The 23,424-nt window shown below is 34.4% G+C and overlaps 1 protein-coding gene across 5 annotated transcripts in view; it reads right to left on the reverse strand.

Moving 5' to 3' along the window:
• The window catches only part of LOC128571599 (phosphatidylinositol 3-kinase catalytic subunit type 3), a 189,703-nt gene that overhangs the window by 75,490 nt on the left and 90,789 nt on the right, over positions 1-23,424 (reverse strand). For all 5 annotated transcript variants that reach the window (XR_008375934.1, XM_053571132.1, XM_053571131.1 and 2 more), the window contains 6 exons: positions 19,185-19,252; positions 10,972-11,077; positions 9,338-9,454; positions 5,333-5,464; positions 1,209-1,337; positions 285-354 (listed from right to left, as the gene is read on the reverse strand). Coding sequence is in view for 4 of the 5 variants with exons in the window: in XM_053571132.1 (XP_053427107.1) it covers positions 285-354; positions 1,209-1,337; positions 5,333-5,464; positions 9,338-9,454; positions 10,972-11,077; positions 19,185-19,252 (622 nt within the window). In the remaining variant the exon portion in view is untranslated. The remainder of the gene's footprint in view (positions 1-284; positions 355-1,208; positions 1,338-5,332; positions 5,465-9,337; positions 9,455-10,971; positions 11,078-19,184; positions 19,253-23,424) is intronic.

Raw genomic sequence — 23,424 nt, forward strand, 5'->3', positions numbered from 1 at the left:
AACAACTACATGCCCACACACACACACAAAAACAGATTTAAATTCCACAAGGGGGTGGGAGGAGGAGGGGGAGAGTTTGGTAAACTCTCACCTAACAGGTACAATAACGGGGTATACACATCCTGGGCGAAGGGCTCAACTATAACTTGGACTTTACCTAATAAATACAAACAATGTAACCTAATCATTTGTATCCATATATTAATCTGAAATTTAAAAAAAAAGAGAGATACACATAATTATTGGACACTGATATAAGCAATTGTGATGTAAAATAAACTTACCATGCTTTGTACTAGTGGCTAATACTTTATAAGGCGTCAATTTCAGATCCAGATTTTCTTTCCGTAACAGCTTTTGATCAAAAGATAAAATATTTTAACTACATGTAAAGATTGTTAAAACAGTTTTGTGAAAAAATATTATAGGAATTTAACATATTGCAGATTTAGGAGGTAAATGTAAATTAACTAAATTAATTTTTATCATCAAAATTAAATTCATTAAGCACTTACATGATGGTATGCTAAATTTGTGATCCACTCTAATTCTGTCAGCAGTTTTCAATGAACAATAAGGGTTCCTCCTACTACTTATGAAGTATTTTCTGGACATAAAATACTTTGGAACTCAGAAAAAAGGAAATAAGGGCAAAATATTTTTAAAACCAGTGTAAAGAATGGAAATTTAAATATAAATAAATAAATAAGTAATAAAATAGAGTTAAGAAAAACCTTACTAAATCTGACACTGACAGTACTCAATTTAGAAAACATTTTTTAATGGAATACATGTGGTTTCTTTTTAATCATCATAAGACCACTTTCCAAGTGTATAAAAATAACCTTTTTCAATGTCAAGTGGAAACTGTTGAACTTTAAAGGGTTATACTTGAATATTAGAAATACTTCTACCCAGAGAGAAGGAAGGAGAGAGGTGGGTGGGGCCTTGGTGTGTGCCACACCTTTTGGGGGCAAGACACGATTGTAAGAGGGATTTTACCTAACAAATGCAACCAGTGTAACATGGTTTCTTGTACCCTCAATGAATCCCCAACAATAAATAAATAAATAAATAAATGAATAAAATTTTAAAAATATAAAAAAAAGAAAGAAAGAAATACTTCTACCTCTGTGAATGGCGTATATGCCAAACCATAGTTTTCTAAAATGAAATAATGTTCCCCATCACCATGAGGTTATTTTCACCTTGTCCATGAGTGAAATGATTTGAAGAATAAGCTGATCTTGGCGTAAATCATCTCCATGCTTAAATATAACTGGATATTTCCCTCCATCTTCTGTCTTAAAGAACAGCTGTGCAGGCATAAGGGCACTCTGGAAAATAAAAATACTATTTTCCAATTCGGATGTAAATTAATGCACAAAGATTTATCATACACAGAAGAAAATGCTGATATAGACAATAAACACACAAGTAAACAGGACCTACAAAACCAAGTTGGGTTGTCAGTGAGATAAATTAGGGTACCCTGGAGAGAATAATGAGCTTGCCAATATCGGAAATTCACATGATATCACATGGTGCAGAGAGCACAGCTCTGAAATCAGTCATGAATATGAATTCAGGCTCTGCCAGGTACTAAATGGATGAACCTGTACCTATTTTTTAACTTGTTTCCTCACCTGCAAAATAAGGTTAATACCCCCTTCTGCAGAGTTGTTAAGGAAATCGGAAACAGTATAGGTCAAGGGTCTGGCACCACGCCTGACACACAGCAGAAATTCCATATATGTCCATCATCATTATTCCTATTATTAGAGAAATACTGGAATAAATATGATTAAATAGTACAGCATAAAAATATAACGAATGAAAAGTCAAGGTCAATGCTTTCTAATTGCAGGAGTACTATAGGTTTAATATCCCTTAACAAAAACGTGTGGGACCACAAGTATTTTGGATTTTGAACTTTCTCATGTTTTGGAATATTTACATATATGTATTGAGATATCTTAGAGACGGGGTCCAAATCTAAACATGAAATTCATTTATTTAATATACATTTCACATAATAGAACGGTAATTTTATACTATATATTTTAATAGTTTTGTACATGAAACAAAATATTGACTGTAATTTGACTGTGACCTGATATTAAATCAGGTGTAGAATTTTCTACTTTGTGGCATCATGTCAGTGCTCAAAATATTTCAGAATTTGCAGCATCTTAGATTTTGTATTTTTGGTTTAGACATGTTTAATCTGCACCTGTTGGGCAGCGTTAAGACTCAAACTTCTCATTTATATAATGAATGGAGATCTCAAATATCCATCTTTTATTCTGGAATAATTATACATTTTCCCCAGAATCTTTCCTTTAATTACACAAACCCTCTAAATTAGTTTAAGTATATGTTTTTTTTTTTTAAGTATATGCTTAAATCAACAAAAAATACATCAAATTCTCTTTACAAGGGGGAAATCATAAAAAAAAAAACACACACGCAAAACGGCATGCTAAGAAGACCACAACTTGGGAGACAGGTCCTATTGATATGGATTATTGAGAAAAAAATGATATAAGATGGGAATTTGGCAAATTTATAATAAGCCCCCCCCAAAAAAAAATTAAGTCAGACAGATTTTAAAAAACAATAATAATCTTAATTTGCATAAGCCAAGGGAAATAATAGCATAGAAGGTATCACATAGAGGGCTGAACAGACAGAGCAAACAGCAAAATGTTATGACAGGACTGAGGTAGTAAATACACAGCTGTTTACTGTAAAATTCTTTCAACTTTGTTGTATGTTTGAAAACTTTCCTATAGAATGTTGGGGAAAAATACATGAAAAGTGCTTTAAAGAAAATGTTTAGAACTGTTAAACTCAAGTAGGCTAAAATCCTGAAATAGCCTTTTACCATCCTTGTTGACAAAGTATTTTCTAAAATACCTAAAGCCCTAGTTCACAAAGGTTCAAGAAAAAAACTGAAAGTGATCTTCGTAAAGACAAGTGACAGGCAGGAGGATTTTTGTTGTGATTTCCCCTTTCACATTCAAAACTGAACCTGAATTTAGATGTCATCTGAAATCTACAGCAAAATGACAACCACAGGATAAGCAGCACTAATTCCAGTGCCCCAAGGGGTCTACTCCCCATGAATATCTAGGCTCATGTCTACAAAACACTCTTTAAAAATACTACAAAACAGGGTCCCTAATCTTTTCAGTTCTAAGAAGTTCATAAACGGGCAATAGGAATCCGCAGATCCCTTGTAAGTGTACACAGAAATTTTGTGCATTTGTAAGCACCTGGAAGTGTACAACGCATCACTTTCATCAGATTCACAAAGGTATCCATGACCTAAAAATGATTATGGATTGTCTAGTTAGGTAGTAACTCCACATAGAGATAGCTACATAACTAAAATTATGTAGTAAGTGCCACAGAACCATTAACCCTAACCTCCAACTCAGAATTTTCAAGAATGCTCATATAACTTAGGGGCTGAAAGAAAAACAATCAGGACTGGAAATTCAGATTAAAATAAAAGATTTCCCTGGGTGGCACCTGTGGCTCAAGGAATAGGGCACCAGCCCCCTATGCCGGAGATGGTGGGTTAAAACCCAGTCCTGGCCAGAAACTGCAAAAAAATAATAAAAGATTTCCCATTATATTTGATTAACCATTTACTTTCTGTATATAAGGTACAATTATAATATTTTATAACTAAAGAGAAAACAGATCTAGAATTCACCTAATAATAGTGGCAGATGTACATTCTTATATTTCACTCTTACAACCCCTGCTCTATGTCTTACTTTTAATTCACTGCTCTTGAACAGTCCTTAGAAAATAAGAACATCAGAAGGGGTCTTGTCTGGGAGTTCTAGCCCAGAGAAATGTCAGCTGTTACATGTATGTGACCTTGTATACAGCTTTTTATATTTGTGCTTATAACCTAAACACAAACTAAAAAATATTTATATTATATCCCCACTATTTTCAAGTTGCAATCTATTAATGAGTTTTAAAAACAACTAAAAAGGCTATAAGCAAAAAACAACTAAAAATTAAAGCAAAAGACAAATTAAAAAAAAAAATAGAATAATTTTTTAAATAACAGAAACCAATCATCCATAACCTGCAGTAAGGTTAAGTAAGTATTGCTTCATGAAACTTATGGTTCAGTTGTATGAATAGTAACAAGTTGCCTTGAAATATACCTCTTAAAAAATATGAACTATTTTCTACGACAATTGCACTCCTTTTTATATACATTAATTACTGTTCTATGAGCCCTTTCTTACTGGCTGCAAAGAAATACTCCATGCAACTTATGCCCTTTCACTACTTGAATCTCAAAATCCAAAACTCCATGTTTCACAGAGATCTTTCAGTATGATGTTCAGTCCTTTGGCCTAATTAGAGAAGGAAACTGCATCAGCTATTTCTACCTGAACTAAAGGCCACCAAACCTGGTGAGCTATTAAGGACTAAAGGGAATTGCTACTTACAAATATAAGAAAAAAACTTAATGGGTTGTGCGCTCTTGCTCATGCCTATAATCCTAGCACTCTGGGAGGCCAAGGCAGGTGGAACACCTGAGCTTAGCAGTTTGAGACCAGCCTGAGCAAGAGCAAGACCCCATTTCTAAAAATAGGCATTGTGGTGGAAGCCTTTAGTCCCAGGTACTGGGGAGGCTGAGGCAAGAGAATTGCTTGAGCTCAACAATTTTGAAGTTGCTATGAGCTATGATGCCACAGAACTCTACTGAGGGAGATAAATAAAACTCTGCCTCAAGGAAAAAAAAAGAAAAAATCCTTGAGTTTCATAGAACAAATATCAGACTGAGAAATGTTAAAAAGGTCCACTGGAACTCATCTCTAACTATCTGAACTCATAAACTAAACACATAGGTTTTTCAACTTACCTTTTATAAGAAAAACAACTTACATGAACAATAGTAGTTGTAGACTTGTCTAACAATTAGTTTAAAGAATTACATATAAAGGGTGGTGCCCATGGCTCAAGGAGTAGGGCGCCGGCCCCATATGCTGGAGGTGGTGGGTTCAAACCCAGCCCCAGACAAAAACAACAACAACAACAACAAAAAAGAATTACATATGAAAAAACCCACTACATATAAAATCATTTTATATACTTCATATAAAAATGCTTAGGCCCTGGTAATACAAAAAGATCTTAAAACACAATGATAAATAAAAGGTACCCTTTAACCTAATGCTTTGTAAATCAAATAAAATTATAGGTATTTTCTGCATGTAATTTTCCAAAGTAAAATCTGATTTAGTTATAAAGAACTATGTTCTAATCATACACATTAAATATCCATCACAATTACCTTAAATAAAGTAGCTGTTTCTGGAATGATTCCTCTAATTTTCACCTGAGGTTCTAAAGGCAATGGAATAAGTTCCACATCTGATAAATTCATCTTTTCATTATCTCCAAGCAATGCCTGTAGTCTCTCATTCTAGAAGAACAAATCAGAAAAGATTAATTAGGTTAAAATGGAAGAGTTGTTTCTAAAACATACCAAAAAGATATAAAAATGATTCTATTAATTTGAAAATATTTACAAAGCACCAAATAAATGTAAAGGAGATAGTGCCTGTGTGAAAGACAGCACTTATAAATAATCCACCTAACAATAACAGTAGCATGCTTTAAAAGGAGCAATCCCTTGACTATGAAAGGCTGGACTGTGAAGGAAAGGACAGAGAATACATTTCACTTGCTACAGCTAGGAAAGAATCAGTAATATATTCAAGTTGGACCTGAAAATTCAATTTCTGCTTCCCAAGGATTTGTGAAACCACAGAGGGAAACTGTAATTTCATGTGAAGCTCAATTTTGCATGACCAAATATTAAACAAGAATTTTATTATGCTGCCAGTCCAATTTTTGAGTTTAAAAAGGAAATTTAATTCACTTGCAGGAACTTGGACCCTACTTTCTACCTTTTATTGATTTTGCGTGATCAAACTTTCCCTGAGATATTATCGTCAATTTTAGCTCATATATTCATTGCATTAAGCTAACATTTCAGAAAGTGATAAATTTAAGTCAGGGTGAAACAGCTTCATTATTTAGCAACATCTATACTGTTCATGTGAAGCTCTTCTACTCAATTTCAAAAGAACAATATCCTTTATTTATTTTTTTTGTAGAGACAGAGTCTCACTTTACTGCCCTCGGTAGAGTGCCGTGGCGTCACACGGCTCACAGCAACCTCCAGCTCTTGGGCTTACATGATTCTCTTGCCTCAGCCTCCCGACTAGGAACAATATCCTTTAAAAGCTAAGAGTCTTGCATTCTTTAAGTGAACTTTTTTTTTTTTTTAAGAGGGAAAACTTCACTTGCTAATCCCAGCAACGCAAGGTGCTTCAGCTATAATGATACTATGAAGTATAAGTGCCTGATGTTGCTGTGTATGCATCAGAGCAAAGAATTCTGGAATCACAGAGATAGAAGTTAAGAAAAACCATGTTTTGGCTCAGTGCCTGTATACACCGGAGCTGGCAGGTTCGAATCCATCCTGAGCCTGCCAAAGCAACAATGACAACTACAACCAAAAAAATAAAATAGCCAGGCATTGTGGCAGCCATCTGTAGTCCCAGCTACTTGGGAGGCTGAGGCAAGAGAATCACTTAAAGCCAAGAGTTTGAGGTTGCGGTTAGCTATGATGCCACAGCACTCTACCCAGGGCTACAGCTTGAGACTCTGTCTCAAACAAACAAACAAACAAACAAAAACCATGTTTCAAGGACCACCAAAACAAAGGATAGGGTTAATTTTTTAAATGTCAATAGAAAAAGTATTTTTTATTACAACTCAAATATACAGATTCAAAGACCACTTCTAATAACTTTTTCCTAAACTAAAGGTCAAAAAAGGAAAGAAGACAGCAACAATATTATACACAAAGTCGAGGCAGGTAAATTGCCTGAGCTCAAGAGTTTGAGACCAGCATGAGCAAGAGCGAGACCTCATCTCTAAAAATAGCCGGGAGTTGTGGTGGGTAGTACACTGGGTACTAAGCTTAACATGAAAAGCCTGTAGTCCCAGCTTCTTGGAGGCTGATGCAAGACAACTGCTTGAGCCCAAGAATCTGAGGTTGATGTGAGCTATGGCACTACATATGCCATATGTAGCTATGGCATAGCATTCTACTGAAGGTGACAAGATGAGACTATGTCTCAAAAAAAAAAAAAAAAAGCAACAATATTATCATTTTTATCATTTGTTTTATCCATTTGACACTTAACTCAGAAATTACCTTGTGATATTGGTTTGAATGTTTGGCCCCTCAAAAGCTCATGTTGAATTTTGATCTTCGGTGTTGGAGGTGGGACTGGGTAGGAGATGTTTGGGTAATGGGGGCAGATCCCACATGAATGGCTTGGTTCCCTCCCAGCAATGATGAATGAGATCCCTCCCTGTTATTAATTTATGCAAGAGCTGGTTAATAGGGCTGGGCACCATCTTCCCCCTCCTTTGCTCCTTCTTCTGCCATGTGACACACCTGCTCCTCCTTTACCTTCCACCTTGATTGGAAGCACACTGAAACCCTTACCAGAAAAAGATGCTTCCTGTCCAGTCTGTAGAATCATAAGTCGGATAAATCTCTTTTCTTTATAAATTACCCAGGCTCAGGTTATTTCCAAAACATTAACATAAAACAGACTAATACACCCTACTACAAGTCTAAAATTTCGGTGCTTACACTCACCCTGATATAGTTTTACCAAATTAATTATGAGGGATGAAAAAGTACTATCTATGATGTTAAATTATTTGTGGTTATTTTATCATTACCAGTATTAACACAAATAATGGTAGTAAAAAGCCACTTTTGTATTTCTCCAGGTACCAGGACTTGATTCTAGTAAATCCATGTAAATAAAATCAAAGTTGTCTTTTATCGTGTCATATTATAAAATGCTTTAGAAGATTTTAGCTGGTCTGACTTAAAAAATAGGCTATGTGGCAAACACAAATTTATTTTGTGGGAGTGTGTCTAAACGATGTCTCAAATAGGTAGTAGTCCTCCAGGACAGCTAAAACTGCACATGTCTGCTGAATAGAAGAGCTTGGGACTTAAAAAAACAGTGGTTTCCAAATGTAAGCCACAAATTGCATCTCAGAAGAGTAGACACTCCCTCTGCTGGTAGAATTCGAATTACACTGCTTCTCACACAGGCACCTGTGGGGAGAAGTCCTCCACGGGGAAGAGCAGTAGGGATTTATTTATTTGACAGTGATTTGTGATTTTGCTCAACAACAAATCAAATGCCAACTCAATTAAACATGTTTCTCCTCAGCCTATTTTCCCTTCTCTAACCAGACGAACATTATTTTTTGTAGATATCTCTGCTAGTGTTTCTCATTAAACCTGATTCTTTGGAACTTCTGACTCAATTCTTCATGTTTTCCTCTCTCTGCTTTCCTCTCACAGGTCCAAAGAATAACAGTAAAACATGTTGTATTGTTTATAAAAGTCACTAAGAAAGATCTGCCTATTATCTAATGGGATAAGAAAAAGAGAAGATACCAAGAAAATCCTTCATATCATTTAGCATGATGCTCAGAAAAAAATGACATATGAGGACGAAACATACTCATCAAGTGGAAGCCTCAGAGTTGGGAGAAAGATCAATGTTCTAGCCAGCAGAACACAACCAGCTCTGTAACCTCAGGAAAGTCTGAACCTTAATTTTCTTAGAAGATTTCTAATCTAAATGATCTCTAGAGATTCTTTCCATGTTCTATCTATTATATTGTAAAATATACTAAGATTCTAAAATGAGAGATGGTACAGCACTGTAGGTAAAAATATGAACTCAAAATGTGTAAGCACAAATCCCAATTCTAATACTTACTAGCTATGTGACGCTGGACAAATTATTTAACCTCTCTTTGCCTGTTTTCTCTCACAATCAGAACAGTTCCTAACTTACAGGGTTGTTGTGAAGATTAAGTACTATATGGGTTTCTTTTTAAGTTGAATTTGTAAGTTGGAACAGGTACATTTGCCTATTACCTGTAAGTCTCTGTTCGTAAATGTGAGTCAGACGTCGGTTGGATGTTTGTAACTTGGGGACTTACTGTAATAGCCTCCATTCATATGTGTGAGCTACATAAGAGCTGGATGTTTGTAACTTGGGGACTTCCTGTATTGATGTATGTAAATTGAATAATCAGTGCTTATAAGTAAGTGTTCCTATAACTGCATGAAAAGAAGTTCACATAATATATCAATTCAAAGAGATAATAGCCAAAACTCAGTATTTTATAATGCCATACCACTAGTAGTCATAAACAAAAGCAAACACCACAGGCTTACCTTTTTCTTACGATTTCCACTTTCACGCTGCACTGCTTTCATTAGATGCACCAACCGATCTACAAATGTCTGCTGTGCAGCTAACAAAGAACGCATTACTCTGACAGACTTATCACCCTGAAGGGAATCAAAGTAAAGGAGAATGAGTTCTATGTAGCATAACGATCAGGGTTTCTTTAATAGCATGGGTGATCTTTATTTGCACTACTAAAAACTATAGACTTTAATACAAAACAAAACTGCAAAAGATTAACTATCTTGACTTAGAGATAATGAGTAAACTGCTGTATTAGCTAAACATCACCAGTGCATTCACAACTGAAAATTATATGAGTCTTCAGCAAATACTGGTTTAACTACAACAGCACTTCCCCCCCCCCAAACAACCATGTGATAAAATAAAATTCATTCATTATTTAATTCAATGAGTATCTGGAAGCCTATGATGTCTTTATAAATATGCTGGGTATACATATATATATGGCGAAAACAAACAGATTATCTTTAAGGAACTAAAAATCTACTAAAAAAAAGAAAAATAATCATATAGCACCACAATATGTGCTTACTTAGAAAAATATAAGCCATAAAAACTAAATGCTATATAGTGATAATCAGTTCATAAAATAATGTAAAATACATTTTCTCATTTAATCTTCCCAATTACCCCAGGAAGGGCAGCTGGGCAAATGCTATTATCCCCGTTTCAAAGATGAGGAAATTTAAGCTTAGAGAAACTGAAATGTCTTCATGGGATGACAGACAATATAACTGACAAAAGTGAGATTAGAAGAAAAGACCAAGGGTTATTAGTCAGTAAGTTTGATGTTGAGAAGCCTTGAGCTGTGAGAACTATATAAAAGCTTAGTCTCAACACGTTTAATAAGATGTGATTTAAAATTTTAAGAACATGAAACATGAAACAGCAGATTTAAAAGACACTAGGAAAGTAAAAAAATAAAAGACACTATGAAGTAAAATGTTTCTGCGAGTATTCTTCTCACTGCCCTTGCACCCTCTATTGGCTGACCTGTGACATTGCTTTAGGAATTAGAAGAATAAAGGAGTAAAATAGCTTCACAAGTCCCTAAAAACTGTTAAAGAAGCAAAGGTATTTTAGGAATATATAAGTTATATAAAGTATCTGCAATATAACTACTGACAGATTTCTGGGAATGTATATAGTTTTGATAAGAAGAATATAAACTAGAAAAGGAAGTAAAAAAAAGCAAAGCTTTCTTTTTTTTTAATTCCATGTATAGGATTATTTCATTAAATTCATTTATTTCATTAAATCAGGGATTAACAAACTTTCTGTAAAAGACCAAACAAGTAAATACTTTAGGGATTCTTGGCCATACAGTTTCTATTCCAACCATTAAACTATTATCGTAGTGCAAAAGTAGTAAGAGACCATATGAGAACAACTGAGTATGACTACATGTTCCAATAATTTTTTAATAAACGCTGAAAAATTTCACATAATTTTAGGCGTTACAAAATATTCTTTTGATTTGTTTTCAACCATTTAAAAATGTAAGAATCGTTCTTAGCTCATGGGATGTAGCAAAACAGGGAAGAGGCCAAATTTGGCCCATGTAATGCAGTTTGTCAGCCCCCACTTTAAATGTTACCTTTAACAATGCTTGGCTGAATCTTCTCATTACATTCAAGTACATTTCATGGGTCTTTGGATCCCTCTGCTGAGTATCCTGATCTTCACATTCCACTATCACATACCTTAAATATATGTTTAAATTACTCAAGTGATAAAAAATCGAACTGAGATTCATTTTGAAAATATTAATACTTTTTCATTAAAACAGATAAATTCACATTTACAAAAATAATTAAATTGGAGTAATAAACACATTTTATCACTACTCCTAAAAGTGAAAAATGAAGGAGCAACATATACAATCATTAGTAGTAGGTAAACTAACAGTAGTAATGCCTTAACTTGTGCAACATCCTAAATTAAAAGGATCTCCAAATTAAATGCCACCAAAAAAGCATTTTCTTTTACTAATTTATAAGGTACTTAGAATAATTACATCCTTAAACATATCTAACCTCATATATGTGTGTGTGTGTGTACGTCAAGTAACTCAAGTATAAGAACTATAATTTTCATAGTCTATGTAATACTTTGGTATTACAAATGTTCTCTTATTCCGAAAACTACACTGAGGCTACTTCTGTAACACAGTGTTAAAGATGAATAAAATGTTTAAATTGAGCTTTTCTTTCCCATCAGATGTCAATTCACTCTCTATATAGATAGAAAAAAAAATCTATGTATAATCTTCAACTTTCTATTATAAAACTGTTGTTTTAGAGAGTTAAAGAAATTTTCAATGTTTTCCTAAACTTAATCTGCTCATAGAATTACAGAAATCATATAAACAATCATCTGCATAAGATTTTAGGGGTCATCTAATCCAGTGTTTCTAAATGTTCCAATGGGAACAAACCATAATAACAAGTAACATTTATATCACAATTTGGTAAACAAAGCCATATACATGCACACAGATGCATAAACCTAAAAATTTCACAAACCAATATGCTATGAATAATGTGTTAATATCTGCCGCTCTGTTCCATTTCATTTTTCTTTAAATAACAAATACTTTCCTGTGAAGCTTTAAGTTACTTTCAAGGGATCATGATGTATAGTTTGAAAAACACAAATTTAGATCAACTTGCTTGCTTTATTACCAGTGAAGCTTGAGAGTAGAGGGGTTGTGTCTTGCCCACGGCACACAATTAATTGATTACAGAACTGAGATTGGAACCTAGGACTTTTTTTTTTGGCCGGGGCTGGGTTTGAACCCGCCACCTTCGACATACAGGACCGGCGCTCTACCTCTTTGAGCCACAGGCGCTGCCCCATAGGACCTTAGATCTCACTGTTTTATCTTTACAAAACACTTTTTCAGCCTGCTTAACTGAAAGCATTTCCCAAATTTCAACTCACAGATGCTTATTATCCTTTATGCTATTCAGCCACCTAGAAGGTAAACTTCATGGAAGCAGAGAGCTTACCTGTTCTTGTTCTCCACTATATACCCTAAATACTTTCATGCATGGTTCATAACAGATGCTCAATATATTATTGTTGGAACGAGTGAAAACTCTACTTTCATGGATTTAGCTAATTAGCTCAATATTGATAATTCTCAAATATGTATATTTCTTTTTTTAACATCTAAGGTCTAATTTTGCATATACTATGTGGTTTGCTTTCACACTTATCCACCGTAATGTTTGTGTGTCAGATCCCTTTTTCAAGATATTGCTTGTCATTTTTAACTGAGTATGCGTAAAACTGATCTTATCACACAAGAGATTTTTCTTTCTACCTTCACTGAAGGTACTATCAATATTTATTCCAGGGACTTGGGCTAGAAATTCTCATGTGGCAGGGCTCACAAACACAAGTTTTCTCAAAAGTCAGGCGAGAAACAAATGTTTCAATCATTTGAATATAAGAAAAGAGGGAAGAGGTGGGGCTGCTACCAAATCAGAGAACACAAACCCTATCTAAAACTTTTCATGGCATTGTGTTCAATTTGTTGCCCACTCATCTAGAGTCAAACTTAGCTCATATTTCCCTGCCTCAGAAAACTATACTCAATTAATCACCAGACCTTATTGATTTTTCCTATTAAATGCCTCTTACAATGGTTCTGTACTATATGCAGTCCAATCTGGGACCAAATAGCAGATACGACATACATTCTAGCCTCTCTAACTCTAAAAAGAAACTACATATTATGCAATCTTTTAAATACTTTCATTTCTCCTCTGTATTGACAAAAGCATCAATGATTACCTCTTTTCTACAGTTTTAAAACAGTTTCTATGGCTCCAAGTTTCTGTTTCAAACTTCCACTGTCCCCAATTTATGCTCTCACTCCAGTCAGGTCAATGCTATAATACCCCTCAATAGGTACCCACTTTGTGCTCTGTTCATATTGTAGTATTATCCAGAAATACCTTCCCTTTCTATTCTCTTTCCATATTCTACCCATCCTTCAAGCTTAGCTGACATTTTCTCTTCCAGGAGGTCTCATGGACCCTCACAACTTCTTTCTCTTGACTTGGTAGAATAGGCATAACATCTCACACAATTAGTGCTGAAAACATTCCCTGCTTGTCACTGTTTCACATGTTTAACTCTTACTTAGAACCCTTCATAGGTAATAAAGAAATCGATAACCAGGTGTCAATCTTAAAAGCTTTTCAGTATCCCATGAATATCTGATAAAGTCTTATACAAAGAAAAGTTTTTTAAAGGTTGATAAAGGTAAGAGCTTTCCCTTTCCTACTTCCCAGTGCAATGCTTTACCAGGAGAATAAAAGATGTTGAAGCAGTCCTGAGTCACGTAACCCAGACTTTTCTATAAAGTGACATTAGAAACTGAGCCATGACACTATATCTACTAGATCATATTCCCAAGAATTCCAAACCAAAAGTTAAGAAGGCATTCCCAAATCGTGAATTAAGAATGTCTTTTAGTTTTAGTCTGTACTACAAAGCCATAGTGCTCAAGACAGCATGGTACTGGCACAAAAACAGAGACATAGACACTTGGAATCGAATTGAACACCAAGAAATGAAACTAACATCTTACAACCACCTAATCTTTGATAAACCAAACAAGAACTTACCTTGGGGGAAAGACTCCCTATTCAATAAATGGTGTTGGGAGAACTGGATGTCTACATGTAAAAGACTGAAACTGGACCCACACCTTTCCCCACTCACAAAAATTGATTCAAGATGGATAAAGGACTTAAATTTAAGGCATGAAACAATAAAAATCCTCAAAGAAAGCATAGGAAAAACACTGGAAGATACTGGCCTGGGGGAAGACTTCATGAAGAAGACTGCCATGACAATGGCAACAACAACAAAAATAAACAAATGGGACTTCATTAAACTGAAAAGCTTCTGTACAGCTAAGGAGACAATAACCAAAGCAAAGAGACAACCTACACAATGGGAAAGGATATTTGCATATTTTCAATCAGACAAAAGCTTGATAACCAGGATCTATAGAGAACTCAAATTAATCCACATGAAAAAAGCCAACAATCCCTTATATCAATGGGCAAGAGACATGAATAGAACTTTCTCTAAAGACGACAGACGAATGGCTAACAAACACATGAAAAAATGTTCATCATCTCTATATATTAGAGAAATGCAAATCAAAACAACCCTGAGATATCATCTAACCCCAGTGAGAATGGCCCACATCACAAAATCTCAAAACTGCAGATGCTGGCGTGGATGTGGAGAGAAGGGAACACTTTTACACTGCTGGTGGGACTGCAAACTAGTACAACCTTTCTGGAAGGAAGTATGGAGAAACCTCAAAGCACTCAACCTAGACCTCCCATTCGATCCTGCAATCCCATTACTGGGCATCTACCCAGAAGGAAAAAAATCCTTTTATCATAAGGACACTTGTACTAGACTGTTTATTGCAGCTCAATTTACCATTGCCAAAATGTGGAAACAGCCTAAATGCCCACCAACCCAGGAATGGATTAACAAGCTGTGGTATATGTATACCATGGAATACTATTCAGCCATTAAAAAAAATGGAGACTTTACATCCTTCGTATTAACCTGGATGGAAGTGGAAGACATTATTCTTAGTAAAGCATCACAAAAATGGAGAAGCATGAATCCTATGTACTCAATCTTGATATGAGGACAATTAATGACAATTAAGGTTATGGGGGGGGAAACAGAAAGAGGGATGGAGGGAGGAGGGTGGGGCCTTAGTGTGTGTCACATTTTATGGGGGCAAGACATGATTGCAAGAGGGACTTTACCTAACAATTGCAATCAGTGTAACTGGCTTATTGTACTCTCAATGAATCCCCAACAATAAAAAAAAAAAAAAAAAAAGAAAAAAAAAAAAGAATGTCTTTTAGTGCTTAGAACCACACCTGTTTAAATTAATTTAAATTAATTATTTAAATTAAAATAAATTTCAAAATTCAGTTTCAGTCACATTATCAACATTTCAAGTGCTCAGTAGCTATACACACCACAGAAGATCACTTCCATCACTGCATAGATGATTAAGCTAAGAACAGTTAAGAAATAAGCTCATATTTCCTATTCATGGCATTCCAGAATGTTTGGTCATTTCGGGACAGCGCTTAAGAATGTCAAAAAGAAAAAAAAAAAAAAAGAATGTCAAAAAGGCAGTGGTTCTAAACTGTGTAACTGTCAATATAGTATTATTCAAATCCGATCCATAACCTTTAGTTAAAGTCCTTGCTTGGTCTAGTATATTCAGTTATCTTTTAGTATCTTAGTATATTCGGTTATTTTAGTATATTCAGTTATCTTTTCCTGTATGTTTATATGGCAAACTCATTCCTAAATAAACATACAGATGACCACCATAGTCAGGCCCATTGCTGTGTTCAGGTCTTTCTGACCACCAAGCACTATTATGGCTGAGTGATTTCTGGTTACATTGATGTTCATGGTAAGGGTCAACACCTCTCAAAAGTCATTCAAGCCAAATTTCTGTCACAAAGAAAAAGTCTATCTAAAATAAAAATGACAATCTTATCTTCAAATAGGAAAGACAAGGTTAGATATCAAGACTAGGAGACCTAGATTTGAATCATTTCTGAGTTTTTTGTTCACACCAATAAATTAGGTTCGACAAAGTACTCTAAGGCATTCCTTGGAAAACTGTCATCTTAAAGTAGAAATGCAGACAAATTGTCCAGTTACCCGTTGTAAGATAACATCAGTGGGCTACCTGTTTCCTGGCTATTTAATTTTGTGGAGTAAATAACCTTTATTACCTTGAGAGGTCTTAAAAATTATAGAAAACATGTCAAAGCATCCAAAGTTTACGTTCAATTTCAGGACACTGGAATGGCTATAAAAAACTGCAACAATTTATAGATACTGATGTCAAACATTTTACAGTTTGGAGACTATAAGTCCCCTCTGTGGCTTAAAAGGTTGACACTATTCATTTTAAAGGGACTGTTGGCATATCTGTAAGCCCCTCAGGATTTATCTATAGCAAGAATCCTGTTTAAATCACTAAAAAGGAAATAAGTGAAAAAAAGAAGTTCAAATGTTCAAAAGGAAATGATACAATTAAAATTTATATTGTAAAACATTATATTAGAATAAGTTTAGAATGAGAGGGCATTTAAATTCCTACATTTGATTATTTTTATACAATTCTGTCCATGTTCAAAGGAAAAGAAGGATCATTTTAAACCAAAAAAAGTCTATGAAAGTCAAGAGTCCACATCCATAACTTTTCTCCCCATGAGTTTTTCTGAATATGTAGTAGGCAGACTGTAAATATGGGAAAAACAATTACTCCTTAGAGACTAAGCAGATACAGCATGTGCTATTGCTTCAGTGAATCAGAGATATAGTAGGAAAACACAAATCATATCTAAATTTGATAGAATGCTTATAAGACTAGGAACTCAGGCTGTACTTTACTGTCTATGTTTTTTTAACAAAGTGGTGTTTCTGAACAGAAATAGCTGCCGTGTTGGAAACTGTTCATCCAATAGATTTCCTGTGTGTCAGCTTTCAGAATGATTTGTAAATTCTTCCTACTTACAATAAGAGATCAAAGAAAAATTCTATCAAAACTAATTTCGAATTTTATAATGAAACCTGGTCTACAGTCAAATCCAAAAAATACATAATTTCAAAGTTCCAAACAGTCAATATACACACATACAAGCCCTTAAACTCACAATAGTGACTACTCTCTACTAAGTTCTGAGCCAGAGAAAAGTTTCTATGAATATTGCAAGGAAACGAAAATATCTATAAAGGAATTCTTAAAATCTCAATTTTGAAAATACCTAAGAACTTTAGAAAAACTCAAATATAAAGCAATACACCCCAAACATTTTTTCTCTTTATTCTCTTTTAAATATTTATATTTTTGTGAAAAATATTTTTCCATAATACAGTGAACAGACATACACAGTAACAATGGTATATAGAGAACATCAGGAAGCAACAGGTTACATTAAAAAGAGAAAGCAGCAATTTGGTAATATGAGAATTTCAAAGTAAACTTAATAAAAAAAATAGTGATTAATACTAGCCAAAACATTCTGAGGGTGTATTCTCAAGAACGTACTGAAATTGAATGTGAGGGAAATGTAGTTTTATGAATATTATATATTAAACTGCTAAAGTAAAACCAAGGAACTATTTTTCTTCTCACTATTGAGGCCAATGGGGATTGGAGGGAGTTACAGGCTCTAAAAGGGAAAAACAAAATGACTGATTTAGTTAAGATGGCTGATAACAGTTTTTCTTTTCTATAAAGAGAAATATAAAAGATTAAATAAATAATTATTGCTTATGTAAATAAGGAACATGTGTGTTAAAAGACTATTTTGGTTTAGTCTGGTGTACTACTTATTTCTTGGCCACAGTGGCAATATTTAGAATAATATCTTTAGAGAGAGAAGGAAATTAAAGATTGATTTGACCCACAGAAGAGTTTCTCTAAGCCCAGTTTAAAGCATGAAAGTATTTTGCCTAATTTCATGTAAAGCAAAATGCCTCATTATTCTTCAAAAATACAAGTTGAGCATCCCTTATCTGAAATCATGTGAGGAGAAGGGTTTTGGATTTCAAATTTTGAAATATTTACATTATATAGTTAGCATCTCAAATCTGAAACTCCAAAAACCAAAATGCTCCAATCAATAAGTAATTTTTATTGAACACCAGGTAAGCATTTAAGAAGTTTCCGATTTGGGGGCATTTCATGTTTTAGATTTTTGGATTTGGATACTCAACTTGCTTTTAGAATGGTCATCTATTAATTTGTATCATTTAAGTTAAGGCTGCAAACAGAATAGCAATACTAGATCAAAGATCATTTCTACAGTTAAAAAACTGCAAATATGTCCAGAAGTTTAAAAAATAATATTTCGTTTTAAGTATTCTGTCAAATGTAAAGAAGGCCTCAGGTAAAGCTTAGGGCTTACCCAGATGGTTCTGCCCTTTGTTTATTCTGTAAAACTGGATAAGTCTCTCTTAACTAGTGTTTAATCCTAGTGGTTGCATTTCTTGAACTAAAATATTTCTGATTGGCTTAAATTATTTGTCATTCACCCTTTAGAATTCTGTGACAGATACAGCAAGCCATTCTTCATATTACTATATGACTGGCTCAGGCCGTCAAACATTCTATGCCTCAGTTCCTCTTTTCACCAACTCATTCAGGACATTGTTCTCATGTAAAATAAAGATACTTACGCTCACCTCATTTAACCGCACAGGGACAAATGAAAAGAGGTCCCTGAAATTCTCTGCAGATGGCAAAATGGTAGAAAAATGATGTATTTGTAAGTCAGGTCCTAACAAGTTTATTTAAAGAAAGCCTCAGCTTCAGTGTCCTCATGTTTAAAATGAGATAAGGTAACTCTGAATTCCTACTTCCTATTTTTAAATGATTCCAATGTTTGGGTAAATAATATGAAAATAGATACTCCTGATGGACTGTGAAGTACAACACTCACACTACTTAAATAGCATAAAAGGACACCAGATACCAAACTGAAAATACTCATTACTTTGCCTACATACATCCTGGCTCCTGGAAAGTTAGCATAGGGAAGAGAACAGGGGTGGAAACAAACACTTCTATAAGCCCAGCTATAAATGAATACAGCTAGATATAAATACTGTATCTAGACTTTTGATGATTGTTCACATCTTAAACTATCTTTACATTTACAGCATAAAGAAAAGTCCTTAGGAGCAATGAGAAAAAAAAAAAAGAAAATTATTTCCACATACCAGTATAAATAATTAGCCAATGTTGAGTTTTTGCAGGCTCTCGATATCAAGAAGGTACAGAGATCTTGCTGAAAGAATGAAAAGAAATGTGTATGTGTTACCATCTACTATTAACAGGGGTGAGGTAAGCAAGTCAGTATGTTACTATACAGTTTTTATCTGTATACCTTATGTCATAGATCAGGATTTCATCCATCCATCCGTCCATCCAATATTTATTCTAAACCAGACAATATATAAGAGGTTAAAATGCCACAGCTCCTTGCAGAGCTCCTAGTCTCCCTGGAGCTTAGTAGTTGTTGGGGAGAAGAGAGACATTAAAGAAATGGTCATAGAAATAATTTAGGTTTGGAGGTTAGAAAAGGCAGCAATGAGGACAGGATATTCAGGCCGAGGCCTGAGCTTAGCTTGTATGAGGAACTTTAAATATAGCTAAAATACAGTGAATACTAAAGTAAAAGAGGTTATTAAGGTAGGAAAGGGTCAAATGATGTGACCTTTAAATTAACACACACTTATTATTGGGTATGGATTTGATTTTAAAAGCTAAAGATACCCAACAAAAGATCCTAAGTGGAGGGTGAGATGATCTGATTTACGTTTTATGAAAATGACTCTGGCTGGTCTGAGGAGTACGGACCTGAGATCAGTAAGGATGCTATTTATAGCAGTCTAGAAGAGTGAACAATGAGAGTTCAGATGGAGAGGAGACAAATTAAAGAAATACACTGAAGCATAATGAACAAGATCTGCAGATGGATAGGAAACAGGAGCGAAAGGAACGGACAATAATTCTCAAATTTCTGGATTTAGCAAATAGGTTGATTTGTTATTTCACAGATGGAAATTTTAGACAAGGAGCTGGTTATGGATTGAGTTATATTTTGAAATAATAAGTTTGAAATACCTGCAAGATATACAATGGAGATAAGTAGGTATTTGAATATATGAATATGAAACTCATATCTAAGAGATCTGAGTTAGAAATATAAATTTGATTTTATTAGTATAGTCTAGGGCAAGAGTATAAATTGAGAAGAGAAGAGGACCCTGAAGAATATTAAGATATCAAGCAGAGGAGAAAGTGCTGATAAAGGGAACTAAGAAGGAAAAGCAAGAGAGATGAAGAGGAACACAAGAGATATATGTATCACCTGAACCATGAGATGAGCTCATTTTCAAGAAGAAAGTTAGTTACTTTGCTCAGTACTCTAAAAGGAACTGCAAGAGTACATAATCAAAAACAACAAGTCATTTAATAACTTAGCAAAATAAGTTTTAAGCAAAAGCCAGAATGACATGGAGTAAAGACTGGAAAGGAAGGAAAAAAATGCATATAAATAATTCTTTTGAAAAGGAAAGTAAGAAAATGTGATATTCTGAGGGATGTGGTGTCAAGGGAGAGCTTTGTTTTGTTTCTCTGTTTTGTTTTGTTTTTTTTTTTTTTAATTTTTAAAATAGAAAGCACTTAAGAACACTTGAATATTCCTATCAGGAAAACAGCACATTTTTGAAAGGAGTTGTGTTTCTTCTGTGCAAAGAAACGGAAGGAAAGTATGGGAGGGGATTCTCGTCTATAAATTTGGTGATAGGAAACTAATACTAGTCTCACCTAGTGACTTCTATTTTCTTCCATTTCCATTAAGTATTAGGCAGAATTATTATCCGAAGACGTGGAGGCAGGGTATGAAGAACAGAGTGGAGTATGTATGAGAAAATCTCTGCAGAGCAGGGAGATTAACCTACTTAGGGAAATGTAAGTTGGCAGAGAGCATTGAGTGTTTATATGATGTTTGTCTTCATGAATTTACAGGGACACAAACATGCCAAGCTATGTGTTTTTCTTCAGCAATATTCAGGCGTAGAGAAACTAGGTTATTAACTAAGTTAGAACTAGGTTATTAACTAAGAAGAACTGAGATTTTGCCAGAGGAACTATAAGAGAATGATTAAAATGATGAGCCATGGGATAAAAGCTGTATTTAGAGAAAAGCAAATATTAAAGAAGGTTGGTGAACAAAGAAAAGGGCAGAGATCAATGGATTAGAAGTTTCATTGGAGTAGGAGTTTTAAGTGAGCACATAATCAAGAGATTGTTATTACAAAGTATATGTGCCAATGCTTTCAGCTAAAGATTTTATCTCCAATTTTAGACCTAAAGGTTTAGTTCTATATTTTAAATGTGCAACAAAAGCCAACAAAGAAACTCCTCAATCAGCAAGCCATCATGTGACCAGGAGCCATGGCTGCCGCTTGTAATCCTAGCACTCTGGGAGGCTGAGGTGGGTGGATAGCTTGAGCTCACAAGTTCAAGACCAGCCTGAGCAAAAAGCAAGATCCCGTCTCTACTAAAAATTGGAAAAACTGAGGCAAGAGGATTGTGTGAGCCCAAGAGTTGGAGGTTGCTGTGAGCTATGATGACGGCACGGCATTCTACCCACACTGACAGCTTTAGACTCTATCTCCAAAAAAAAAAAAAAAGAAAGCAGCATGTCACGCTGAATCCCTGAGCTTATCAGGCAGAATTTAGACCTAAAGTTTATCTTCTGCCTATATAACAAGGACATTATACTTTTATATAGTGAAGTATGTATTTTAATCCAAAATGTTTTCATAGAGATTATTTAAAGAACATAAGTAGGAAAGAATTAACTTTAAAAATATCATGAAATGGAGGTGGCACCTGTGGCTCAAAGGAGTAGGGTGCCAGCCCCATATGCCGGAGGTGGCGGGTTCAAACCCAGCCTCAGCCAAAAAAAAAAAAAAAAAAAAATCATGAAATGGGAAATGTGTATTGTAAATTTTTACACTCAACTTAGATGAGCAATGCTCTAAAATTTTAAGGCAATTTAAAGAAGGTGTGCTTTATGAAAAAACAAAATGATCTCATCTTATAAATCAGAGATAGGATATCCTTAGAGATAAGTGTCTCCAAATATTTACTGAGTGTATGCAATAATAACAGTAATATTATGTAATTTGGAGTTAAATATCAAGATGGGATGAAGTGGAGGGAGGGGAGAAAGATTCAGCCAAAGATAGGCAAAAAGAAAAAAAAAAAAAATATATATATATATAACAGTATACAAAATACTACATAAGATGGTAAAATAAATCCAAAGACAGCTGTAATCATAATAAAAACAAGTAGGATAAAAGTTTCAATTTAAAAACATAATGTTAAACTGGATTAAAATAAAATTTAACTATATGTGTACAAGAGTTAAAACTAAAATGTAAGGCTACAAACATTGAAAGGAAAGGACCAATAAGGTATACCAGTGAATACTAATCATGATAAAGCTCTCTTAATTTCAGAAAAAACCAGTGTTAGGGTAAAAAGTATTATTAGATATAAACAAGGTTACTAAACAGTGACAAAAGATTCCGTTTTCTTGAATGTACTTAATAAAAGAACTTCGAAATATTTAAAGCAAATATTAACATAAATATATGGGGAAATTGTAATTCCACCGTCATACAGAGGAACTTTAACCTAGTTCATGCACAGCTCAAGCAGGAAAAAACATTAGGACAGAGTAAAAAAGATTTCAACATTACAATTAATAAGTTTGCTCTAGTGACTTCTGTGTCCAATAGTTAGAGAATACACCGTCAATAACCCATGGGAATTTATAAAATATGTCCATTATTTGGACAATGGAACTGACTTCCTGCCTTCTTTTTAATATCTAGCAAGGACAGGTAAAATGTTTCTAAAACTGCAAGAAAGAAATAAGGAAAGACATAAGACACTGCTCAGATGTCAGGAAAAAGACAAGAATGACAGTATCTTCAGTCGTGATAAGAAGAAAATGAATTTAGCTTGGTTGAATATTAACTTAAAGGTGATGAATGCTTCTGCAATATTATTACTTGAGCAACAGAGAGAGGAGGGAAACGCTACTCAAATGATTTCCACTTGATTCTGAGAGTAAAGTGGCTTAATTAGTGATTTAACAAAGATAGTTTATCAGTCAAAAGAGAAATATCAGAAATATATAAAAACAATTATTATTTTTAGCCTAAAAGGTTTTTTTGGATTTTTTGGCAGTTTTTAGTTGGGGCCGGGTTTGAACCCGCCACCTCCAGTATAGGGGGCTGGCGCCATACTCAAATGAGCCATAGGCACCGCCCTAGCCTAAAAGTTTTGAATGACAGGTGATGTACAATTTACAAAACAATATCCTCAGCATAGCTTCCCAGAATGAGAATGGAAGCCAAGTGACTTAACCACCAA

Source organism: Nycticebus coucang, chromosome 19 (genome assembly GCF_027406575.1).
Source record: "Nycticebus coucang isolate mNycCou1 chromosome 19, mNycCou1.pri, whole genome shotgun sequence".
NCBI lineage: Eukaryota > Metazoa > Chordata > Mammalia > Primates > Lorisidae > Nycticebus > Nycticebus coucang.